Raw genomic sequence first — 23,770 nt, forward strand, 5'->3', positions numbered from 1 at the left:
GAAGTGCCATGGCGTGGGGGGTGCAGCCCTTAGGGTTGAGTTGTGCAGGCCATGGACACCCTTGAGGTCGTCCACAGATCAGTATATTCCGCAATAAGGGAAAGGCTGCCGTTTTTCAGGATTTCGATTAGCAGAACAGCGTATTCTTCAGAGAGGCCTGAGACCGGGTCCCGCCTGTGGGCTTCCCCTTGGGGATTCTGTGTGGCCGCTGTGAAAATAAGATGCTGGACTAGGTGGGCCTTTGGCCTGATCCAGTAGGGCTCTTATGGAGGCCTCTTGTGATAGCAGAGCCTCCATGTCCAGGGAGAGTCTATCCCTGAATACCAGATAATGGGGAACAACATTTGGAGAATGCTTTCGCACTCGGGTCCTGCTTCTGGGTGGCTTCTGTGAGAGCAGGATGCTGGACTAGGTGAGCTAATGGCCTGATCAAGCAGGTGCTTTGCATGTTCTTACGACACGCAAGACCTGATCCGTGACAAACGACAGGAAGACTCCCAGGGGTGCTGGCACACAACAGACCTGCTTCTTTCTCTGTGAAGGCGCTCTGCGCATGTGCAGAATCAACAGGCCAATAAATAGAACTATACAGATACAGATGTAGTTGCAGATATGACAATGTATTAGCTTGGGGATCAATTCCTAGTTGTTGGAGGCTGTATGATGCAGCCTTCCTTCCTTCAGTGTGGGCATTACAGACCAGAAGGCATTGCATCTTCCTAATGGTGCTAGCACAGTGGTGGGAACTTGGAGCCCGGAGAGCCAGTGGTTAGCGTGTAGGACTAGGACGTGGGAGAGACCAGGGTTCGAATCCCCCCGCCCAGCCATGAAGCTCACCTGGGCAAGCTTGGCCCAGTCGCTGCCTCTCAGCCTGACCTACATCACAGGGTTGTTGTGGGGATTCCAGCAGGAAGAAGAGCCATGCGCACCGCTTGAGCTCCTTGGAGAAGCAGGGATATTAATGCAATAAAGAAATAGTAAATATAAACAAACAAATAAACCTGGGCTGGGTGTACAGGTAAATCAACCGGCTTTAAATCTCTAGGCTGCCCCATGGAAATGTTAGGAAAATGGCTAGCCATGATTCCTGTGTTGTCGGGCGGGGGGGGGGGGTTAGACTGAGTGGCCCTTTGGGTCCCTTCCAGACCTACAGTGCTATCTATGGTCCTGTGGTTACGAGGTCCAGCTCTGAGGGCCTTCTGGCGGTTCCCTCCTTGCGAGAAGCAAAGCTACAGGGAACCAGGCAGAGGGCCTTCTTGGTGGTGGCGCCCTCCCTGTGGAATGCCCTACCACCAGATGTCAAAGAGAACAACAACTACCAGACTTTTAGAAGACATCTGAAGGCAGCCCTGTTCAGGGATGCTTTTAATGTGTGACATTTTAATGTATTTTTAATCTTTGTTGGAAGCTGCCCAGAGTGGCTGGGCGGGGGGATTCGAATAATAATAAATTATTATTATTATTATTATTATTATTATTATTATTATTACTATTACTATTACTACTACTACTACTACTACTACTACTACTACTACTACTACGTGGGCTTTGTGGAGACTGCCGTGGTCACTCTTTGTTGCTTCCCTCTCTCTCCATCTCTCTTTCCCTCCTCCTTTCCCACCCCCAGCTGGTTCCATGGGAAGATCACGCGGGAGCAGGCGGAGAGGCTCCTCTACCCTCCAGAGACGGGCCTCTTCCTGGTGCGCGAGAGCACCAACTACCCCGGGGACTACACGCTCTGCGTCAGCTGCGAGGGGAAGGTGGAGCACTACCGGATCATCTACTCCTCCAGCAAGCTCAGCATCGACGAGGAAGTCTACTTTGAGAACCTCATGCAGCTGGTGGAGGTGAGGCTTCAGCAAGCGGGGCAGCAGTAGCAGGGCCAAGTCAGGCAGAGCTGCAGAATCGCTTTCCCGGTGCCAGCATCCCTTTGGGACGGGGCAACAGCGAGGTTCAGGCAGCAGACGCCCCGGTGGAGCCAGTTCTGCCCTGCCACTTGTGTGCTTCAGCCGTGCCTCTGAGCGGCCTGTGGGCCAGAGGGGGTTGCTGCCATTCTGATCATTTATTCAGCCATTATGCAAGCACGTCAAAGTGCACTGTGGTGGGAAGGTAAACGGCGTTTCCATGCGCTGCTCTGGTTCGCCAGAAGCGGCTTAGTCATGCTGGCCACATGACCCAGAAGCTGTACGCCAGCTCCCTCGGCCAATAAAGCGAGATGAGCGCCGCAACCCCAGAGTCGGCCACGACTGGACTTATGAGGAACGGCTAAGGGACTTCCTTATGAGGAACTTATGAGGAACAGCTAAGGGAGCTGGGCATGTTTAGCCTGGAGAAGAGGAGGTTAAGGGGTGATATGATAGCCATGTTCAAATATATAAAAGGATGTCACATAGAGGAGGGAGAAAGGTTGTTTTCTGCTGCTCCAGAGAAGCGGACACGGAGCAATGGATCCAAACTACAAGAAAGAAGATTCCCCCTAAACATTAGGAAGAACTTCCTGACAGTAAGAGCTGTTCGACAGTGGAATTTGCTGCCAAGGAGTGTGGTAAAGTCTCCTTCTTTGGAGGTCTTTAAGCAGAGGCTTGACAACCATATGTCAGGAGTGCTCTGATGGTGTTTCCTGCTTGGCAGGGGGTTGGACTCAATGGCCCTTGTGGTCTCTTCCAACTCTATGATTCTATGATTCTATGATAATGGTCAGGGGTCCCTTTACCTTTACTACCGTAGTTATGCAGTGGTAGTGAACAAATCATACAGAATCTGTCATAAGGAATAGACGGGAAGTCTGATCGATAGAAAAAGACCTCTTTTATTTTATGTTTTGAAGGTTGTTAGTTGGTGTATTAATTCTCTTCTTTTTGCCTTGGCGGTGATGGAATTTTTATTTTCTTATTCTGTATGGTGTGTTAATGAATGGGATCAATAAAATCAAATAATAATAATAATAAAATCAGGAGTGCTGTGCCCCTGAGCTGCCACCCTTTGTGCCAGCACGAGGGAGCTGGGCTGTTGCTAGATGCGTTGCCAGATCCGCAGGGGCCCCTGCCCTCCTCCTAGGGTTGCTCAGCGGTCACAGCCTGCAAAGCTCAGACTTGTGGAGGGTTTCCTGTTTCTTGCAGAGGCAGGAAGATGCTCTGAGCAATTCCGAAAGTGCCCTACTTGCAGAGCAGGTGTGGGGCCCAGCCAGGGTGTGTGTGTGTGTGTGTGGAGAGGACCGTGTGCTTACTGGGATGGGAGGAAGAAGCAGAGAAGTCAAGGGCCCTCCTTCCAAATAGGTGAACCCATGTGAAACGCCTCTTCCCTCTCTCACAGGACAGAGGAGGACACCCCCACAAGCTGCTCTCCTGGGGTAATAATACTGCAGAACCCACAGAATGTAGGGTGGTGGACCACTGTCGACCTACTGCCCCCTTGTGGGGGGATGCCGCCACTGCAACCAGGCTAGATGTGCAACAGACCTTTGAATATTACTATTATTATTATTATTATTATTATTATTATTAATACCACACCCATCTGGCTGGGATATACAGTGGTACCTCGGTTTAAGAACAAGCTGGTTTAAGAATGATATGATTTACAAAGTCCGCAAAACCGGAAATAGTGTCTTGGTTTGAGAACTTTACCTCGGTCTCAGAACGAAATCCGAACGTTGGAAGGGCACTGGCAGCGTGAGGCCTCATTAGGGAAAGCACGCCTCGGTTTAAGAAAGGTTTTGGTTTAAGAACGGACTTCCGGAACAGATTCGTAAACCAAGGTACCACTGTATATATGTATATATTCCATTCAGCCTCTCTCAAATATAATAGACTTAATTATTTTTATTATCAGGGCCCACAGATAGGGTAACTGTAAGCATGAGTAACATCAACTTTCAATAATAAAACCACAGTAATGTAAGTCGTAATAAAGCAGAATATCAGTAGAATCAGCACTCTAAAAACAAAAACAAAAGATGCTCAAGGCCGTGTGATGCCTGCTCTGCCTTTGCATGAAGTCAGTTGTTTTGTGTGGCAGGGCCCAGACTCTGGAACTCCCTGCCTCTTGAGCTCAAGCAGGCACTTTCCCCGGACTCTTTTCTGTTCCTGCTGAAAAACATTCTTGTTTCGATGAGCCCACCCAGATGCTTAGAAATGCTGGTGTGAATTTTAATCTGTTTTCGTATTTTAACCTTTTGTATATTTATATTTTTTCCTTGATTTTCTTTTTTAAAAAATCTTTTTGCAAAACTCTTTGAGGGTTTTGTTTTGTTTTGTTTTACAATCAAGCGGTGTATAAATGTTAATAAATAAAAAGACCAAGAAGGCGTCTTTCTCGTGCCCTCCATGGAAATGCTGGAGGAGAGTAACTCCTGTCTCTTTCTGCACACAAAGCAATGCTCCTCTGCTGAGCTGCTGCCCCGTCTCAAAGGGATTCTGCCAGGCCTCAAAACTCCCAGCCCTCGAGGACCTGGAGGAGAGCCAGCGCCTACATCTTTTCCCTATTATTATTATTATTATTATTATTTATATCCCACCGTTTTCCCAGACATGTACTCAAGGCAGTTTACAGATAAAATAGAATCAGCTGAAAACAGGGGCACCAATCATTAAAAAAACAATTAATAGAGTTAAAACACTCTGTCATATGATGTATTAAAACATTCAGATAACTATAATAAAAACATCCCCGCACCAGCCTTTTCCAGAGAAACAGTCAGTTCCCAAAAGCCTGTCGGAACAAGGAATTCTTCAGCTGCTGTCAGAAGCACAGCAAAAAGGGAGCCAGTTTGGCTTCTCTAGGAGGGAGTTCCAAAGACAGAGATTCTACCCCAAACTCCTTCCCACCTTTGCCCAGCTTCCATGTTTTTGCCTTTGGGCTTCTCCCCCCGCTTTTCCTATCCCAAAAAACATTGTGACGCCTCTCTGGAAGACTAACCAGTCCAGGGCCGTGTTTGCTTCAGAGTCGTCCAGCACAAGAAATCTGACCACAAGATTGCTTGCTGATTTTCCTGCAACTTGCAGAGCTGTCCCTTTGGGACTGTTGTGGCTGCTGGAAAGCAGCGGGCGTAGAGGTAGGCGGACAATGGCAAACTGCCAGTTCTAGTTTTGCCACCCTCCTCCGCCTTCTGGGTGAGTTCTGCAAAAGCAGCACCGAGGCAAAGGGGGGGAGGGCAGCCAACAGGCAGGGACCGCTGACTGACTTCAGGTGAGAAGGCAAGTGGGGGCAGCAGAGGTAATAATAATAATAATTTATTATTTATACCCCGCCCATCTGGCTGGGTTTCCCCAGCCACTCTGGGCGGCTTCCAACAGAACACTAAAATACGATAACCTATTAAACATTAAAAGCTTCCCTAAACAGGGCCGCCTTCAGATGTCTTCTAAAAGTCTGGTAGTTGTTGTTCTCTTTGACATCTGGTGGGAGGGCGTTCCACAGGGAGGGCGCCACTACCGAGAAGGCCCTCTGCCTGGTTCCCTGTAACTTGGCTACTCGCAGTGAGGGAACCGCCAGAAGGCCCTCGGCGCTGGACCTCCGTGTCTGGGCTGAACGATGGGGGTGGAGACGCTCCTTCAGGTTGGTGCTGCTGCTGCCCTCTTGCCCTCAAGGGCCAGCCTCCACTGCTCTGGCGGTTATTTTCTGGGCCAGGAGTCACTCGACTCTGATGTGGCAGCTCTGCAGTTGTGAGCGGAGGTAGCACGAAGGGGCTGCAGCCGGGGGGGTGGAGCATGTGCTTTTCTTTTCTTTTTCTTTTTTCTTTTTGAATTTGCATTTTATTTATTTGTTAACATTCTTATATTACATTGGTAAGCGTTGTCATATTACGTTACAGGACTTACTATAATATAATTTCCAACATGTATACATAAATTATATGCAAATTTTATATACTTAGAAAGAATATGAAAAAAAAAAGAATATGAAAAAAAGAAAGAACAAAGAGAAAAAACAAAACAATTCCTCCCCCCAAGATCATATAAATACCAACACACTAGACTTCCTGTCTTTCCTGTTGTATATTCATTTTTTACAAATGAATGTACTCTTATTATTGTATATTTCTTTAGGTAAGGGTAAAAGTAAAGGAACCCCCGACCATTAGGTCCAGTCGTGGCCGACTCTGGGGTTGCAGCGCTCATCTCGCTTTATTGGCCGAGGGAGCTGGCGTGCAGCTTCCGGGTCATGTGGCCAGCATGACTAAGCCGCTTCTGGTGAACCAGAGCAGCACACGGAAATGCTGTTTACCTTCCCGCCAGAGTGGTACCTATTTATCTACTTGCACTTTGACGTGTTTACGACCTGCTAGGTTGGCAGGAGCAGGGACCGAGCAACGGGAGCTCACCCCGTCGCGGGGATTTGAACCGCCAACCTTCTGATCGGCAAGTCCTAGGCTCTGTGGTTTAACCCACAGCGCCACCCGCGTACCTGTATATTTCTTTACATATTATCTAATCCATTCCTATATCAATATGTGCTCTTAGTCTTATTTTGGGCATATGCTTTTCAGAGAGTCAGAGCGGCACTTTCCTGAGTTTCAGCAGTTCCGTTCGCCACGGCGAGTCCAACCCCACCTCCTGGCGAGCATATCAAGGGGGCCAGCCCTCCTTTGCAGAGGTGCTCAGGGCTGGTGCTCAGTAAGGTCCTGGTGGACCTTCAGGGTGCCTTTGAGCAGCAGCACCCAAGGCATCCTGCTCCTCTGGGTGGGGAAGGGGCACCCGGGTGCTGGACTCTGGTTTGATCTGACGTTCTCTTCCCCCTGTCCACCCCCCCCCCCATCCACTTGGCAGCACTACACCTCGGATCCTGACGGGCTCTGCACTCGCCTCATCAAGCCAAAGGTTATGGAGGGCACAGTGGCTGCTCAGGACGAGTTCTCACGCGGTGAGCATGGCACCAGGACTGGGCAGGCCCTTTGGTTGGGCTGGGCTCCCGTGGGAGTTGGCGTGTGGCTTATTTGTTTTTATTATTGGTTGCTGGCTGCCCTGAGCCTGGTCTTGGCTGGGGAGGGCGGGGAATAAATAATTTATTTATTATTAACCCCACAAAGAAACCTACGGTCTGCAAATAAAAACATCCTGAAGGTCCCAGGCCTCAGAGAGGTTAGGCTGGCCTCAACTAGAGCCAGGGCCTTCTCGGCAGCGGCTCCAATCTGGTGGAACGCTCTGTCACAAGAGACTAGGGCCCTGCGGGACCTGACATCTTTCCGCAGGGCCTGCAAGACAGAGTTGTTCCACCAGGCCTTTGGTCAGGGCGCAGCCTGACTCCCTCCTCTGGCAACCTGCACAGAGTTTTGCTTAATGGTTGCCTTCAACTTGATTTTAATTAATTTTTATAATGAAATATTTTTAGAATGTTGGTTTATTTGATTGTTTGATTATTTGATTGTTGTTAGCCGCCCTGAGCCCGGCTTCGGCTGGGGAGGGCGGGATATAAATAAAATTTATTATTATTATTATTATTATTATTATTATTATTATTATTATTATTTGACTTCCTCCCCCTTTGTGTATCTCTGCCCTCTTCCAGGCGGGTGGTCCCTCAACATGAAGGACTTGAAACTGCTGCAGATCATCGGGAAAGGGGAGTTCGGAGGTGAGTCGGGCAGTGATGGCAAGTGATGGCGCAGGGAGATCTTTCTTCTCCTGGCAGCTGGGGAAGTCAGCCCCCCCCCCCCGCCCCATATGGCTCTGTTAAGGGTCATGGTCAAAGTTTATGGATATCCTATGAAGCTGAATGCTCAAGGATTTGGGGCAGATAAAAGAAAGGACTTCTTTATGCAGCACATAGTTAAATTACCAAACTCCTTTCTGCATGAGGCAGTGATGGCCAACAACCTAGAGGTGGCTTTAAAAGATTAGGCAGATTTCATGGTGGAGAGGGCTACTGATGGCTGCTAGCCATGATGGCTGTGCTCTGCCTCTACGGCCAGAGACAGCAATGCTCCCGGATACCAGTTGCTGGAAGCCACAGGAGAGAAGAGGGCTTGTGTTCGAATCCCGCTTGCTGGTCTTCCACAGGCATCTGGTTGGCCACTGCGAGAAGATGATGCTGGACTACGTGGGCCATTGGCCTGATCCAGCCGGTTGTTCTCCTGAGCCAGGCTCAGCTAAGAACCTCGGAAGCGCATGAGGGCCCATTCAGACGCAAAAGGTCCCCTGTTCAGTCCACACTATCATCTCCAGGTGGGCAGGTCCCCTTGCTTCTAGTCAGGGTAAATACTCTTGCTAGAAGCTCGGCCTGGCCCTCACCAGTTCTGGAAGGCTCCTATAGAAGAGTCCTGTACACACAGAGACTTTGCACTTGCCCATTAGGGGAAATAGGAAGCCCCGAACTTATATTATTTAGATATCCTTTTTATGTTGAGATCCGTAGAGCCACCATTGATCCTTTGCTGAAGAGGCTCGCCAGTCTTTCAGACAAGTCTAAACTTAATTCTCTCCTCTTAGGCAAAGATCACAAGACGACCTGTCTGGTAGCCAGATTCTGCGCCCAGATCTGTAGGCACAGATCAACCTCTAGAATAAAATACCTCACAAGGGAAATGCTGAAGTCGCCCTTTGGGGCGCCTCAGGGTCAATTTTTTTTTTTATGGTAGCCCAAATCTCAGTTGTACGGGTGTACAGTGGTACTTCGGGTTACATACGCTTCAGGTTACTGACTCCGCTAACCCAGAAATAGTACCTCAGGTTAAGAACTTTGCTTCAGGATGAGAACAGAAATTGTGCTCTGGCGGCGTGGCGGCAACGGGAGGCCCCATTAGCTAAAGTGGTGCTTCAGGCTAAGAACAGTTTCAGGTTAAGAACAGACCTCCGGAACGAATTAAGTACTTAACCCGAGGTACCACTGTATGTATATATCTCAATTTTAACTCATGAGCTATTGCTGCAATCTGCTCCGATTGTATATTTTATCTTTATGAACGCTGTTTTTATTGTGTTATGTTACGTGAGCTGGTCTTTGACCATAATAAATTAGCTATCTATCTAGTCAGGGTAAAACCACCTTGAGCCAAGGTGATTTGACTCCGTGTGAGGCACCCTTCCTATGTTCCTCCCTTAATGAAAAGGGCTCTGGACTGGTGTTCTCTCCCTGGACATAAGCTATGTGAGAGCCAATGGCCCTCCCCCTCCTGTGGCTTTTAGCAACTGCTATTCAGAAGCATTTAGTACTTCTGAGTGTGGAGAGCACAGTATAGCCATCCTGGCCAGGAGCCATTGACAGCCTTCTCCTCCACCATGAATTTGTCCAATTCCCTTTTAAAGTCATCTAGTGGGACTCATGTGGGAGGGAGTTCCACTGTTTAACTCTGTGCTGCGCGAAGAAGCCCTTTTATCTGCCCAGACCTCAGCTTCAGGTAGAAGAGAGGGCAGCTTAATGGCCTGATTTGTGAGCCTCCCCGGGGGCACCTGGCTGCTGTTCCCTGGAAGCAGGGGGCTGTGTTCAAGGGACCTTGACCTGCGCTCGCGTCTCCTAGCCCTGCACCCCCCTTCAGATTGCCCTTCTCCTTTCCAGATGTGATGCTGGGTGACTACCATGGGAACAAGGTGGCCGTGAAGTGCATCAAGAATGACGCCACCGCCCAGGCCTTCCTGGCCGAGGCCTCAGTGATGACGTGAGTGCCGGCGGGGGGCGGGGGGAGCCCAGCATGAGAGCAAAGGCACGCTGATGATGGCAGAAGCTTAAGGGATAATTTTTATTGATTTGTTTTATTTCGCCTTAAGGTCCCAGGGCTGGGGGCAGCCCTTTATTATTATTATTATTATTATTATTATTATTATTATTATTAAATTTTATTTATACCCCGCCCTCCCCAGCCAAGACTGGGCTCAGGGCGGCTAACACCAGTATAAAAATAATTGATTGAAATACAACTTAAAAACAAGATTAAAATACAACATTAAAATGCAGCCTCATTTCAGTAGGAACTCAAATCAAAAACCTTTTTTGGGGATGAAAACGTCAAGTCTTTACCAAGGCCAGCTATCCAGACTGGTCCTACGTGGGCCAGAAAAAAGCCAGGGAAATCCCCAAATAGGAGTTCCATCACAGAAGGAGAAAGGAAAAAGGAAAGAGGGGGAGGGGATCAATTTGATTCCAAGCCAAAGGCCAGGTGGAACAACTCTGTCTTACAGGCCCTGCGGAAAGAAATCAGATCCTGCAGGGCCCTGGTCTCATGAGACAGAGCGTTCCACCAGGCCGGGGCCAGTGTTGAAAAGGCCCTGGCTCTGGTTGAGGCTAATCTGACTTCCTTAGGGCCCGGGACCCCTAGAGTTTTACTATTTAAAAAACCCAGCATTAAAAACAGATTGCACTCATGGGTATAGGGTGGGTCCTGACAAATATGTAACTTTTGGGGGGGTCAGAGGCCTCCCGAAGGAAGCGGAGGTGCGGGGGGGGGCCGCAGGGAGTTCTTTGAGGGCCGCCATCACAGAATATCCTCCTGGTGTAGCCTTGCCCAGGTGAGCCTGAGATGACTGGGGATGATCTGTTTATTTATATATCACATTTACACCATACCTTCTTTCCTCCAAGGAGATCGGGATGGTAGCACATAGTTCTCTCTGCATTTTATCCTCACAACAAACCTGTGAGGTAGGCTAGGGGGGCAGGCAAGAGTACTGGCCCCAAAGTCGCCCAGGGAGCTTCACGGCTGAGCAGGGTCTCTCCAACCACTGCACCACACTGTCTCTCTCCTTTGAGGCAGCTGGATTCAGAGATGAGGATGCCTTTGCCTCTGGTCCTCTCCCTGCCTCTCCCTGTCTCTGTCCATCTCTTTAAAAAACAGGCAGGACCGAATCATCAGGTGAAGGACAGAAACGTCCAAGAGAGGCTGGCATAGAGCTGGGAACAACTATCCTCCCTGGCCATTGGTGATGCCGGCTGAGTTTAAGCAGAGCTTGGCTGGCCATCTGTCAAGGATTCTCTGTCTCTGATTCCTGGGGTTGGGCTGGATGACCCTTGGGGGTCCCTTCCAGCTCTGCGTTTCTAGGATTCTATGAATGGGAGCCGGAGTCCAACCACATCTGCAGGGCTCCAGCTTGACACAGAGGTTTGCCCAAGGAAGTGAGATTGATAGCACTGAGGATGGAGGCAAGAGCCAGTCAGTAGGTCCGCATGGGATTTCTCCCAGAGTAAGCACCCGGGTTGCTCCAGAGTTGGGAGAAGGGTGCTGGCTTCAGGGCTCCAGTCTGACTTCTGCATGACTTAGACCCTGAACCGGGGCCACAGCTCAGCACCTGCTGTGCCTGCAGAAGATCCCAGGTTCAGTCCACGATGGTATCTCCAAGTGGAGATGGAAAAGATTCGCACCTGAAGCCCCCGAGGAACTGCTACCAGGCCTTGTTGGGAGCTCTGAGCTAGCTGGACCAGGGGTCCAGCTCTGGTCTAGGGCAGCATTCTGTGTCCTCCCTGACATTCTTCTGAGAGATGAGTGTAGGGAGGCCTCCCTGGGGTACCAGTCATCCACTTACCATATTTTTCACTCTATAAGACGCACCCGACCATAAGACGCACCTAGTTTTAGAGGAGGAGAACAAGAAAAAATATATTCTTTCCCTCTCTGCGCAGCGCCTCTCCAGCAAAGCGAAGTCAGAACAGCAAGAGGGATCACTGCGCAGCGAAAGCAGCGATCCCTCTTGCTCTCCTGGCTTCAGGGATAGCTGCGCAGCCTGCTTTCACTCCATAAGACGCACACACATTTCCCCTTACTTTTTAGAAGGGTAAAAGTGTGTCTTGTAGAGCAAAAAATACGGTAGTTATTAAATTTCTATGTCGCCCTTCATCTGAGGATCTTGGGGCGTTTCACAAGACAAAAATACAGGATAAAAGCACAAAATAAACAAAACAAAACAAAACAATAAACCCCCTGCCACAAACACATTTAAAAGGCTGTTAGAATAACAACCAGCCAAAGGCCTGGTTGAAGAGGAACATTTTCACCTGGTGCCTTAAGGTGTGTGATGGAGGTGCCAGCCAAACCTCCCTGGGCGAGCGTTCCTCAGACGGTGGTGACTGGGCCAAGGCCACCTAGTAAGCTTCGTGGCTGAGCGGGGTGGGGATTTGAACCCTGGTCTGAAGGGCTCCTAGACTGACACTCGTACAACTACACTGCGCTGCCTCTGATCCCAGCCAGTGCCTTGTGGGTGACGCCTTCTCTTCCCTCCTTCCCCGGCAAATCTCACTGCAGGCAGCTCCGGCACAGCAACCTGGTTCAGATGCTGGGGGTGATTGTGGAGGAGAAGGGTGGCCTCTACCTCGTCACAGAGTACATGGCAAAGGTAAGGGGCTGGTGCTGCCCTGGGGGCTTCCTGGTGCTTCTGGCCAGGGGTGCTCAAAAGGCTGAGCCCCCCTACCAGGCAGTTTTCAGCAGCTGGGCAGGACCCGTGGCCTGATCAGAGGGGGGGGGGGGGCACGACTGCTGTATAAAAACATGGTGAACTGAATTTTTTTTTTTTTAAACAATTTTTTATTAGTTTTTCAACATATCATTTCCAACAGTAATTAAACATACTTTCATATATTATACCATTTTTTTTGACTTTCGTCAATCACATCTGAAAATTTTCCAATCTATTCACTAAATATACATTTCTAACTTCCACATTTAATTCATAACTAATATATCTATTCTTTCTCTACTTTGCAATGCTTCATACATATCTCCTTACAAAGCTTCTTGTAGTCCTACTAGCGTAATTTGTTGATTACAGTTGCTCTTCAAATAGTTCATATATTTCTTCCAATCTTCTGTAAATCTCTAGTCCCGCAGGTTTCGAGTCCTTCCTGTCATTTTGTCTAATTCTGCATAGTCCATTAATTTTGTCTGCCATTCTCCTTTCATCGGAATTTCTTCTTGTCTCCATTTCTGGGCTATCAATACTCTTGCCGCAGTTGTTGCATATAAAAACGATTTAACATCTTGCCTATTAATATCCTCGCCTATAATACCAAGTGTGTAACAACTTTTAAAGGCTTTAGAGATTTCCCAACTCCTTAGCCAAAGACCACCGAAAAGTATCATACCAGGTCACAGAAAGAGGCTGTCTGCAACAGAAAGTTGAGAGTGTGGCTTGTTCCCTGTTTGTCAATATACCTGATTGTGTTTGCCAGTCTGGGCCATTCTTTTGAAATGTTATATGCCATAAAGGGGACGCGGGTGGCGCTGTGGGTAAAACCTCAGTGCCTAGGACTTGCCGATCGTATGGTCGGCGGTTTGAATCCCCGCAGCGGGGTGAGCTCCCGTCTTTCGGTCCCAGCTCCTGCCCACCTAGCAGTTCGAAAGCACCCCTAAGTGCAAGTAGATAAATAGGTACCGCTTACCAGCGGGAAGGTAAACGGCGTTCCGTGTGCTGCGCTGGCTCGCCAGCTGCAGCTTCGTCGTGCTGGCCACGTGACCCGGAAGTGTCTCCGGACAGCGCTGGCTCCCGGCCTATAGAGTGAGATGAGCGCACAACCCTAGAGTCGGACACGACTAGCCTGTACGGGCAGGGGTACCTTTACCTTTATGCCATAAAGGCCGACCCCATTCATACTCAGAAGATGATCTTTGTAACAGATACTTTCCATAACAGTTTTGCAGTGGGGTAGCCCATTCATTCCAAGAGGTTTATCTGTTTACAGAATTGGAAAGGATTTGCAAGTGAAAAGAACTATTGGCAAGGGTTTCCCAAGATACTTCCTTCTTCTGCAAAGAAAATATCCGGGGCTATTAAGAAGGCCAAGATGGTTTTGGGAAGGTTCTGTGTACTCAGATAAAGTGTCTTTCGTCAGGGAATATTTCCTAATTTTGAAGGGTGAAGGATTGGGGTTTTGGGGGGGGGTCTCCTATGTATGCACCTTAAAATTTGTGTAACAAAGGAGGCCTTGGTGACTAAGGAAAGAGAGAGAGAGAGAGCGCCCTGGCTGGTGAGGCCAGGATGTGCCTTGCACACCTCTGCTTAGCTGGAAAAAAACACCCCTGACCAGACTTGTAATGGGCTGAGAGTTGCGCTCCATACTTGACCCCCGAACCTGTTTGTGACATTAACTCTTCTCTTCCCACTTCTCTTTGTCTGCAGGGAAGTTTAGTCGATTACCTTCGCTCCCGAGGGAGGTCTGTGCTAGGGGGAGAATGTCTGCTGAAGTTCTCCTTGTAAGTATGGCGCGGGCGAGACAAGGCCACACGCCCAACTGGCAGGATCTGTGCCTGCACAAAACAACAATCAGAGCTTGTTTGTGTGTAGACAGATGAATCAATAGAGACAGAGGGATACTTGCAACAGCCACCAACCATTGCAATTTGGGTGCCAAGTAAGAACGTATGCAAACATCACTAAGCAGATATAATTGCCAAAAGCTAAATGTAAAGTCACACAGTTTAAAAATAAAGAGGCGATTGTTGTGGGTCAACCATTTTATGTTATTGGCAGTTGTTAGAACTGTTGCTGTCTTTTCAGTCATCAGTTTGTCTTGATCCGCAAGGAGAAAAGTCACATTCTGGATGAGATGTTGGCGGCGGATTGATTATGTAAATGTCTGCACAGAGGGCAGATCGGCAGCGCATAAAACCATGTGTCAGCGTTATCGTCTTCGCATGGACATGCATGATTTTGGAATGAGACCCCCCTTAAAACTCAGCTGGAGGAGGCATGTTCAACCACACCCTCAAGAAAAGTGTTCTGTGACCTTGGCAGCTGGGTCATTACCTAGCCCCACCCCAATGGGACAACTTTGATGGGTGGATGGGGCAGCCCGCCTGTCAGTCACATGGAGCCCTCATAACATCACATGGTTGGCAGGTGGGTTGACATGTCCACCCACCAATGCCCCTTGCGCAGCACTTCCCTAAGCACCCGACAGCTGAGTGCTTCTTGGGCACCACGTGCAACGTCAGATGTGAGCATGGTTTGGGGGAAAGAAGCCTTGCCAGCCAAATAAGAACCCTGGCCAGGTCAGTTTGAGCTTGTGGGCTGGTTGTTCCTCATCCCTGTTGTACATTTTTGGCATCTGGCCAGCGATAAAAAATTGTTAGTATACTTTTCAGATAATGTTTTGCCTTTTTTGCAGCTCCGCATTCTCTTACTGCATTCTGTTTTTTTTTTTAATAGATTTTTATTGATTTTACAACATATGTTAAAACACAATACAACTAACAATTGACGACACATAAACAAACAAACATGTAAACACATATAATTTCTTAACCTCTCTTTCTTGAACCTTGTTTCCACGACTTCCCCATACCTCCCTTTTGTGCATCCCTGTTTTAAACTTTTCCAGCAACCCCTAATTTCAGTACTTGTAATTCAGTTTCTAATCTTTTTCCTCTTACCCAATTATTTATCACTGCAATTCTGTTTTACATTACCCATGACATTTTAGCACTCATTAATTTTACAACAGTTCTTAAGATAAACTTTAAATTTCTTCCAATCTTCTTCCACCGTCTCTTTCCCTTGGTCACGGATTCTGCCAGTCATCTCAGCCAGTCCCATATAATCAATCACTTTCGTCTGCCACTCTTCCAGCATGGGTAGTTCTTGTGTCTTCCAATACTTTGCTAGAAGAACTCTTGCTGCTGTTGTAGCATACATAAAGAACGTCCTATCTTTCCTTGACACCCTCTTACTGCATTCTGTGGCCCACCTTGAATACCTGTTGAGGCTTAAATCACTTGCATTTTAATCAATTGCCCACAGCATTATACAGTGCCAGACACTCTGGTTTTAAAATTACAGGGAAGAGCCACATGTATTCCATGCAGAGATCTACCAGGTTCAGTCCCAATGGCAGCTGGGAGACACTCCTGCCTGGAACTCTGCAGAACTGCTGCCAATCAGTGTAGACAGAACTAACCTAGATGAAGTAATGGACAAGATGAAAAAATCTTTTTTAATAATTCCAGTGGCACCTTAAAGATCAACTAAATATAAGCTTTCAAGGTATGAGCTTTCTTGTGTAATGCAGTGGTACCTCGGGTTAAGTACTTAATTTGTTCCAGAGGTCTGTTCTTAACCTGAAACTGTTCTTAACCTGAAGCACCACTTTAGCTAATGGGGCCTCCTGCTGCCGCTGCGCCGCCAGAGCACGATTTCTGTTCTCATCCTGAGGTAAAGTTCTTAACCCGAGGTACTATTTCTGGGTTAGCGGAGTCTGTAACCTGAAGCGTCTGTAACCTGAGGTACCACTGTACACACTTCATCAGATACTCTGACGCTGAGGTCGCTTCAACCTTATAACTGTTGTTGTTAGAAATAAACAACTGTTGCTGTTTTGGTATAAGGCAGCTTTCTATCTTCCCAGCTAATCATTTGGAGGACGCATCTAGAAGCACAGGAGAATCTTCTTGGGGGTGATAGCATGTGTTCACGGGAGCTTAAAACAGAGGAAAATGGATAAGGAGATGCTGGGAAGGATTTGAATGTCAGGTGATTGATGGGCCTTTCATCACAGTGTCAAAACTACGGCCTGTAATGATAACGTTTCAATCATTCAGTCTTAAAATGCCCGCACTACTTTTCATGTAAAAAATAAAATAAATAGGATTATGCAACGGTTTAACAGTTGCAAGCACTAATTAACACAAATAATCAGTACAGAATACAACAGCAGCAGAACCAGGTAAAGGGTATTTTGGTCCTACATACAAAGAAAGAGAATGTGGTCAGGGCATTCCAAATCCTGGGGGCCACCACAGAAACAGGCCCTGCTTTGCAATCCAAGCTGTGCTGCAAGTTGCAATTCAGAGCAGAGCCTCACTCGCAGGTCTTGTCTGCCAAGAGGCTTGTGCAGGGAGACAGCTCTGCGCTGGCATCAGCTCCTTTTCCTGAGTCTTGCCTGCCTGTTCTCCCCACACAGAGACGTCTGTGAAGCCATGGCGTACCTGGAGGCAAACAACTTCGTCCATCGGGACTTGGCAGCGCGGAACGTCCTGGTCTCGGAAGACAACATTGCCAAAGTCAGTGACTTTGGGCTGACGAAAGAAGCCTCGTCAACCCAGGACACGGGCAAGCTGCCAGTGAAATGGACGGCGCCGGAAGCACTTAGAGAAAAGGTTCAGCACAACACGGGGGTGACCTTGGGGGGGCCCTGAGCCATCACAGACACAGGGATGACTGTCTGTCCAGCGTGAGGAACCTCAGCCTGGGGGGCAAGCGGGGCCCTCCTGCCCCCTCTCTTCCGCCCTCGGGACTGACTCTTTGGGGGGGCGCCCCTTCCCAGGCCCCACCCCCTGCTGGCCGGCATGAGCTTGATTTGCAAAATGGACTCGATCAGTCATGAGCTACGTTAGTTCATGTTTTGCAGCGGAGGCTGGGTGTAGTTTGGGGGGCATTTGGTGGCTTTGGGAAAGGGCTAAAACCCAGTTCCCTAAAAAGAGGGTGGTGGGCAGAGGTGGTTTTAGGACACGGCATGACTGGTTCGGTTGCGCTGGCTGCTGTGCTATGGGGGGGGGACCCAAACAGTGCTGTGCAGCAGAGCACAAGAGGCAGAGGGTGCTGCTGCTGAAATTTGAGAGCCCAAATCCGCCGCTGTGGCGAGAGGCTGTGTGATGATCTCCAGGCTTGGGGAGTATCTCGCCACCACCAGGAACCGTTTCCCTCAACGATGGACTTCCTTTCTCTTAGCAGAAATTTTCCACCAAGTCCGACGTCTGGAGCTTTGGGATCCTCCTCTGGGAAATCTACTCCTTTGGGCGAGTGCCTTATCCGAGAATTGTAAGTGACGGAAGCTCAGCTTGTGCGGCTTCTGATGTTTCAACAGGGACCCTGCCCCTCCCTTCCCCTTTTTCGCAGCCAACTCTTGGAGCAACTGCGTTTTTGCTCTGCCTTCTCTTCTCATAGCAGTTGAGTTGCCTTAGGGCAGTGATGGCCAAACTTGGCCCTCCAGCTGTTTTGGGACTCCTTCACCCTTTGCGGCCTATGTGCACACACCCCTCCAGCTCACCTGCCGGGCCCCCAATGCCCATGCATCCCTCCACGTGTGAGCATTTGCTCACACAACACCGCTGCCTTCTTACATCTCAGCTCCTCTGAAAGCTCCTTATGCTACCACAGTGGTTCCTTTACATGTCCCCCACTTTTCTTTCTTGTTGGAATTGTCAGCTTTTGTGTCTTAAATAGTTCACCTTTAAGAAACTCCCACCCATCTTGGACTCCCTTCTCTTTGAGTATTTCTGACCATGAGATCTCACCCGGCAGTTTCTTAAGCTTTTTGAAATTGGCCTTAAAATCCAGAGGGCATGTCTGACTACGCCCAGATTTCCCTGCCTCTGTCTCATCAAACCCAAAAGGGTACGATCACTTCCTCCCAAGGTTCCAAGTACTTAGACTTCGTCAATCAGTTCCTCCCTGTTGGTGAGGACGAGGTCCAAGGTAGATGGCCCTCTTGTTGCTTTCTCTACCTTCTGGGAAATGAAATTGTAAGCGAGACAATGGAGGGATTTGTTGGACCTTATATTCTTGGCAGAGTTTGAGTTCTGATGGATATCAGGATAGTCGAAGTCTGCTATGACTACTATATTTCTGAATATTTGGTAATCTGCTGTAGGAAGTCACCATCCAAGTCTGGCTTGGTGATCTATAGCAGACCCCCACAGTAAGGTCACTGTTCTCTTTCTCTCCTATATTTGTAACCCAGGGGTCAACAAACCTACCTCAGGCTGGTGTCTCCAGTGCCGATCGCGCGGCAGGCCGGAGGGCGGGGGAGCACGTGCCCATACGCTTGTGCACATGCTATTTCCGGCGCACTTCCGGGTCGGAGGAGCACCGGAAACGGCATGTGCACGGGCCTCCTCCGACCCGGATGTGCACCGGAAATAATGCTTGCGCATGTGCACAAGCTATTTCCGGTGCTTCTCTGACCCAGAAGTGGGCAGCCGCTCAGCGCCGGTAAGAGTGGGTGGCAGCAGTGGGTGGTGCCGCAGGCCGGATAAACGAGTCCCTCGGGCCTTATCTAGCCCGTGGGCCTTAGTTTGGGGACCCCATATACTCTTAATCTGCTTTCCATACTCCAGGTCATGGATTTCTTCACAAGTGTACACATCCTTTATAATGCTGCTACTCCTTCCTTCCTGTTCTATTCCTTTTGAATAGGTTATACCCCTCAATTTCTATATTTCAGTCATGAGCCTCATCCCATCAGATCTTAGTAATGCTTATTAGGTCGTATGCTTATTAGGTCATATAATGCATGTTCTGCATTAAGAGCTCAAATTCATCTTGTTTCCCTCTCCTCCCACCCCTTGCAGCCTCTGAAGGATGTAGTCCCTCGCGTGGAGAAGGGGTACAAAATGGAGTCTCCCGACGGCTGCCCTCAAATCGTCTACGAGGTGATGAAGAAGTGCTGGACTTTGGACCCCGCACACCGGCCCGCCTTCCACCAACTACGGGAACAGCTAGAGCATATCAAAGCCAGCGAGCTTTACCTGTGAGGTGGGCGGGAGGGCGGGGTTTCCCTTGGACACGCCTCTTCCTCCACCACTTCCTGCGACCCGCCTCCCACGCCCATGCGTCTGGGGGTTGGGGATAACGGGCGAGGGGGCTGAGGGAGCGGTTCTTCCCCACCCCTCCAGGAATGCAGAATTCCTCCACTCAAGGGACTGTATTTAGAGAAACATATTGGACTGTGTGCATATTTACCCCCCACCCCCGTGCCCCAGCTGGTGGGGGGGTGGGGTGGGGGTCCGGCTCCTCCTCCCTCCTCCTCCTCCGTGGAAAAGGCTCCCCCATATCTTTTTCAGTGGGGTCACCAGTAGACACACGAGGGAGAGAGAAAATATGGGAGACCCCAAAATCTTCTCCTGGTCCTGTAGGAATCCCGGTTCTCTTATAGCGGGGAGAGACCCTGACTGTTTGTTTGTAGCATGTACCCCACACTTTCCCCCCCCATTTGACCCCCTCCTCACAGAAGCGCCTCTCCCCGCCCCCCGCCGCGCCTCCTTCCTTCCCCCTTTGACTTTCTCCCCAGAACCAGACCTCCATGCCTCCCATTTTCATGGGGAGATATAAGACGTTCACATAGCACCAAAACAATGGAAAGATGGGGGGGGGAGGAGGGAGGGAGCCTCCATGAGGTGTGGGAGACAGAGGGATTTCCCTTCCCCTCCCAGTATTTCTGTGACTGCTGGAAATACCCAAATTACCAATCCAGTATCTTTTACCCCACCCCCGCTGCCCACAACACACCTTTTTTTTATTAAAAAAGAAAAGATTTTTGTTCAGTTTTTATTTTTATTTTTTGTTCCTTTTAATGTTATTTCAAACTGCACCGGAAATCAGCCGTTTTGCTGGGTTTTACTAAAGTTGCAAATCTTATTTTTTAAAGTAATAATAAAAAAGGTTAAAAAAAAAAGAAGAAAAGAAAACAGAACACGCTCTGAAATTTAGCAAACTCACCCCCCACCCCCAACCAAATGAAGGCAGGGCAAGTTTAAAACCGCAAAGCCACCAAGGACGGCTGTTGGGTTTTTTGGGTTTTCTTTGCTTAAAAACAGTGTTTGCATGCTGTCTCCAGAGGCCTTTTTCCAGTCCTGTCTAGTGCTTTATGCTCATATAATGCTGCCAACTGTGAGATTAAACTGTAATAAAGATCATTCCATATGAACACGTACGAGCTCCTGCCTTGGTTGTCATCTTTTCCCTGCGTCTGTAAGCACCAGGGGGTGGTTTTGAGGAGGAGGCTGGGCTGCCTGGTTAGAAATGTCAGGGCTCCAAATCCACTGGACTTTGACTGGTAGGTCAAGACCCCCGAGTGGGGGACCACCACCATGGAATGTAGGGCGAAAGAATTAAGAAACGGGTTCCCACATGCATTTGCAGGTTAAAGGTGAGTCCTGAGCCTTGAAAGATTGGAGACTTCTGCTCCAGATGGTCAGCCTGTGTTGAGGAGCCTGTGAACCTCATGCGGGGGGGGGGGCAGAGAATGGGGTGGCACGGGGGGAAGGGACTATATAGCACTACAAACGCCACCCACTCTTGTTTGTGGCTCTGCCCGCAATCAGTAATGCAACACCACAACTTCACCCAGCTGCACATAGGTGCCGACTCCCTGGGTGCCTGAGCACCCACACAAAATTCCCCATGAAGGAACCGGGAACCCACAAATTTCAGTGCCAGGGCCATGCACACTGCACGGCAGCCACAGCCTCGGGCTCCCACAGTCGCGGGGTCAAGTTGGCATTCCTACAGCTCCATCATGCTGCTGGCTCATGTTCAGCATGTGATTGACTGCAATGTACTTAATATAGTTATAGATTTATATTTGTGCTTATATTGGAAGTTGTTTTTTTTTTAATGCCTGATTAATTGTGGGTACATTTTCAATCATCAGGGGATTTTTAATGTGGTTGGTCAGCCAAGAAAACTTTTGTATAGATGTGGGATTATAAACCAACTAATGGGCTGATTTCTGAAATGGTGAGTGAACGGTGAATTGATAGATCTTGGCAAAAAAAACCTCTGTTGTCTCCTGCTTCAGGCTCCCTCCCATAATAACTGCAGCTTTGGGGGCTATGGATGTTTGCATTGTCAAATTTCTCAGGTCCCATGTGTGGAGGCATCACCTGGAAGCACTTTCACAGAGGCACGTGGGCAAGAGAAAAACTGTGAGTGCACCAGGACAATGCATCTTTTACACCTCTACTCCAGTCCTCTTGTCCGGAGGCACCCAGCCGAGAGGCCTGCTGTGAAATTGCTGGCCTTTGAACAGAATTAGGTAGCTAGTCCCTAAGATCGCTCACCATACCTGAAGATGGGAACATGGCCAATGCAACACTGTTTTTGAAATGGGGATCCAGGGAATCTAGGAAGTTACTGGCTAATTTAGCTGAAGTCTCCTCTGGAAAAACTTCTGGAAAGCATGATTAAAGATAGACTTACCAAGCAGAGAGAAGAACAAGCATTGCTGGAGAGGAACCAGCATGGCTTCTGCAAGGATATGTCCTGCTTTCAGAGTTCTTTGAGAGTGTCAACAAGCATTTGGATGGAGTGGCCCACTAGATACTTTTGATAGCCTTATGCTTCTGAATCAGGCCACTTACTCTTGCAAACAACCTGTGCTACATCCTTGGAGACAATGTTATAACGTTCTGCTCCCCAAATCATTTCACCTGATCCCAAAATGCATCCATCACTACACAGCTTCGTCTAGAAATAACAAGAATCCGAATTCAATTTTAATTTTAACTTTGGTTCATTTACTGAAAATAATGCAATGCCACAGCATGTACTTTCCTTCAGTTGTTTGGATGGGGAGAGGGAAAAGAGTGTTCTCAAACATTTCTTAGAAAAATCTGAGAAATTTCAGCTCACTTAATGTTAAACAAAACACTTATGTTCACGTCTGTAGGTGGATGATGGAACAAAGGAAAAGACTGGCAGGAGGACCAATTTTGCTGAATGTTCTTCAGGAAAAGAGTGAAATGCCTCAACAATATACAAGGAAAATGAAATATTTATCAGGAAATGTGCTTTTGTGCATTTTTGGACTGTTTTCATGGTCCCTTTTTCTAATGGACCCACATAGCTGTCTGCAATCTTTCGCCACTAGATGGCCCTCTGACCAAAGGTTTTCTTCCTTTGTCTGAGAAGCAAAGGTAGCCATGTTTGCCCACAAAAAAATTCCAAAATCCACATCGAAGAGCAATGTGTTCCCCCCACCCTCTTCCTCTCCTACCTAACCTGCTGAAGAGCTCTGTAGAACCTAAAAACTTCAACACCATTGTGCAGCCTTTTGGCTGGCCTAGTAAAGGTGTGGCCCTAATCAGAATCTTTTGTTTTATTTTTCTCTTACAGGTCAATAGAGTCTTAAGGTTCACATTCCCTGTTGGGCAGCCTTCTGGTGATCTCATGCCCTGGGGGGGGGGGAGTGGCTGGAGGCAAAAGTGGGGAGAGCAACAAGTGTAAAAATTAACTTTGTATAGTAAAGGTAAAGGGACCCCTGACCATTAGGTCCAGTCGTGGCCGACTCTGGGGTTGTGGCGCTCATCTCACTTTATTGGCCGAGGGAGCCGGCGTACAGCTTCCAGGTCATGTGGCCAGCATGACTAAGCCGCTTTTGGCGAACCAGAGCAGCGCACGGAAACACCGTTTACCTTCCCGCCAGAGTGGTACCTATTTATCTACTTGCACTTTGACGTGCTTTTGAACTGCTAGGTTGGCAGGAGCAGGGACTGAGCAACGGGAGCTCACCCCGTTGCGGGGATTCGAACCGCCGACCTTCTGATCAGCAAGTCCTAGGCTCTGTGATTTAACCCACAGCGCCACCTGCGTCCCTATTTTGTATAATAGGCTAGTTTAACTATCTACACGCGCACACACACACCTTGGTGCCCCTCCCCAATCCTGGCAATTACTGGAGTACAAGGACCCTTTCCAGCCAGGCAGAAACACTTGAGGGGGTGGGGGGAGGGTGTCTCAGGGAGAGTTTTGAGGGCCAGATAGAGAGGACTGGGGGGCCACATCTGGCCACCAGCTCTCAGGTTCGCACTCTGGGCTTAGGTAAAAAAGAGGGAGGTACCACATCGTCTGGAACAGGGGTCAGCAAACTTACTGCACCTCGGGCCGGTGTCTCCGGCGCTGATCGTGCAGCAGGCCAGAGGGTGGGGGAGCCTGTGCCCATACGTGTGCGCACATGCTATTTCTGGCGCACTTTGAGGTCAGAAGAGCACCGGAAATAGCTTGTGCGCATGTGTACGGGCCGCCTCCAACCAGGATGTGCACCGGAAATAACATGCATGTGCACAAGCTATTTCCGACCCGGAAGTGGGCAGCCGTGCAGCGCAGTGCCAGTAAGAGGGTGGCAGCAGCAGGGGTCA

General features: G+C 48.8%; 1 protein-coding gene across 13 annotated transcripts in view; it reads left to right on the forward strand.

Annotated features, from left to right (window-relative positions):
* Positions 1-20,565, forward strand: part of CSK (C-terminal Src kinase) — a 76,207-nt gene extending 55,642 nt beyond the window's left edge. For 7 of the 13 annotated variants that reach the window (XM_083630549.1, XM_083630550.1, XM_083630538.1 and 4 more), the window contains 9 exons: positions 1,628-1,847; positions 6,768-6,861; positions 7,507-7,572; positions 9,493-9,592; positions 12,167-12,257; positions 14,037-14,110; positions 16,816-17,011; positions 17,583-17,672; positions 19,205-20,565. In XM_083630549.1, the coding sequence (XP_083486675.1) occupies positions 1,628-1,847; positions 6,768-6,861; positions 7,507-7,572; positions 9,493-9,592; positions 12,167-12,257; positions 14,037-14,110; positions 16,816-17,011; positions 17,583-17,672; positions 19,205-19,387 (1,114 nt within the window). In that variant the 3' untranslated portion in view covers positions 19,388-20,565. The remainder of the gene's footprint in view (positions 1-1,627; positions 1,848-6,767; positions 6,862-7,506; positions 7,573-9,492; positions 9,593-12,166; positions 12,258-14,036; positions 14,111-16,815; positions 17,012-17,582; positions 17,673-19,204) is intronic. The other 6 variants (XM_083630540.1, XM_083630546.1, XM_083630541.1 and 3 more) reach the window with 1 other exon arrangement.
* Positions 20,566-23,770: the final 3,205 nt, after the last annotated feature.

The sequence above is a fragment of the Podarcis filfolensis genome (assembly GCF_964270895.1).
Source record: "Podarcis filfolensis genome assembly, chromosome: 9".
NCBI lineage: Eukaryota > Metazoa > Chordata > Lepidosauria > Squamata > Lacertidae > Podarcis > Podarcis filfolensis.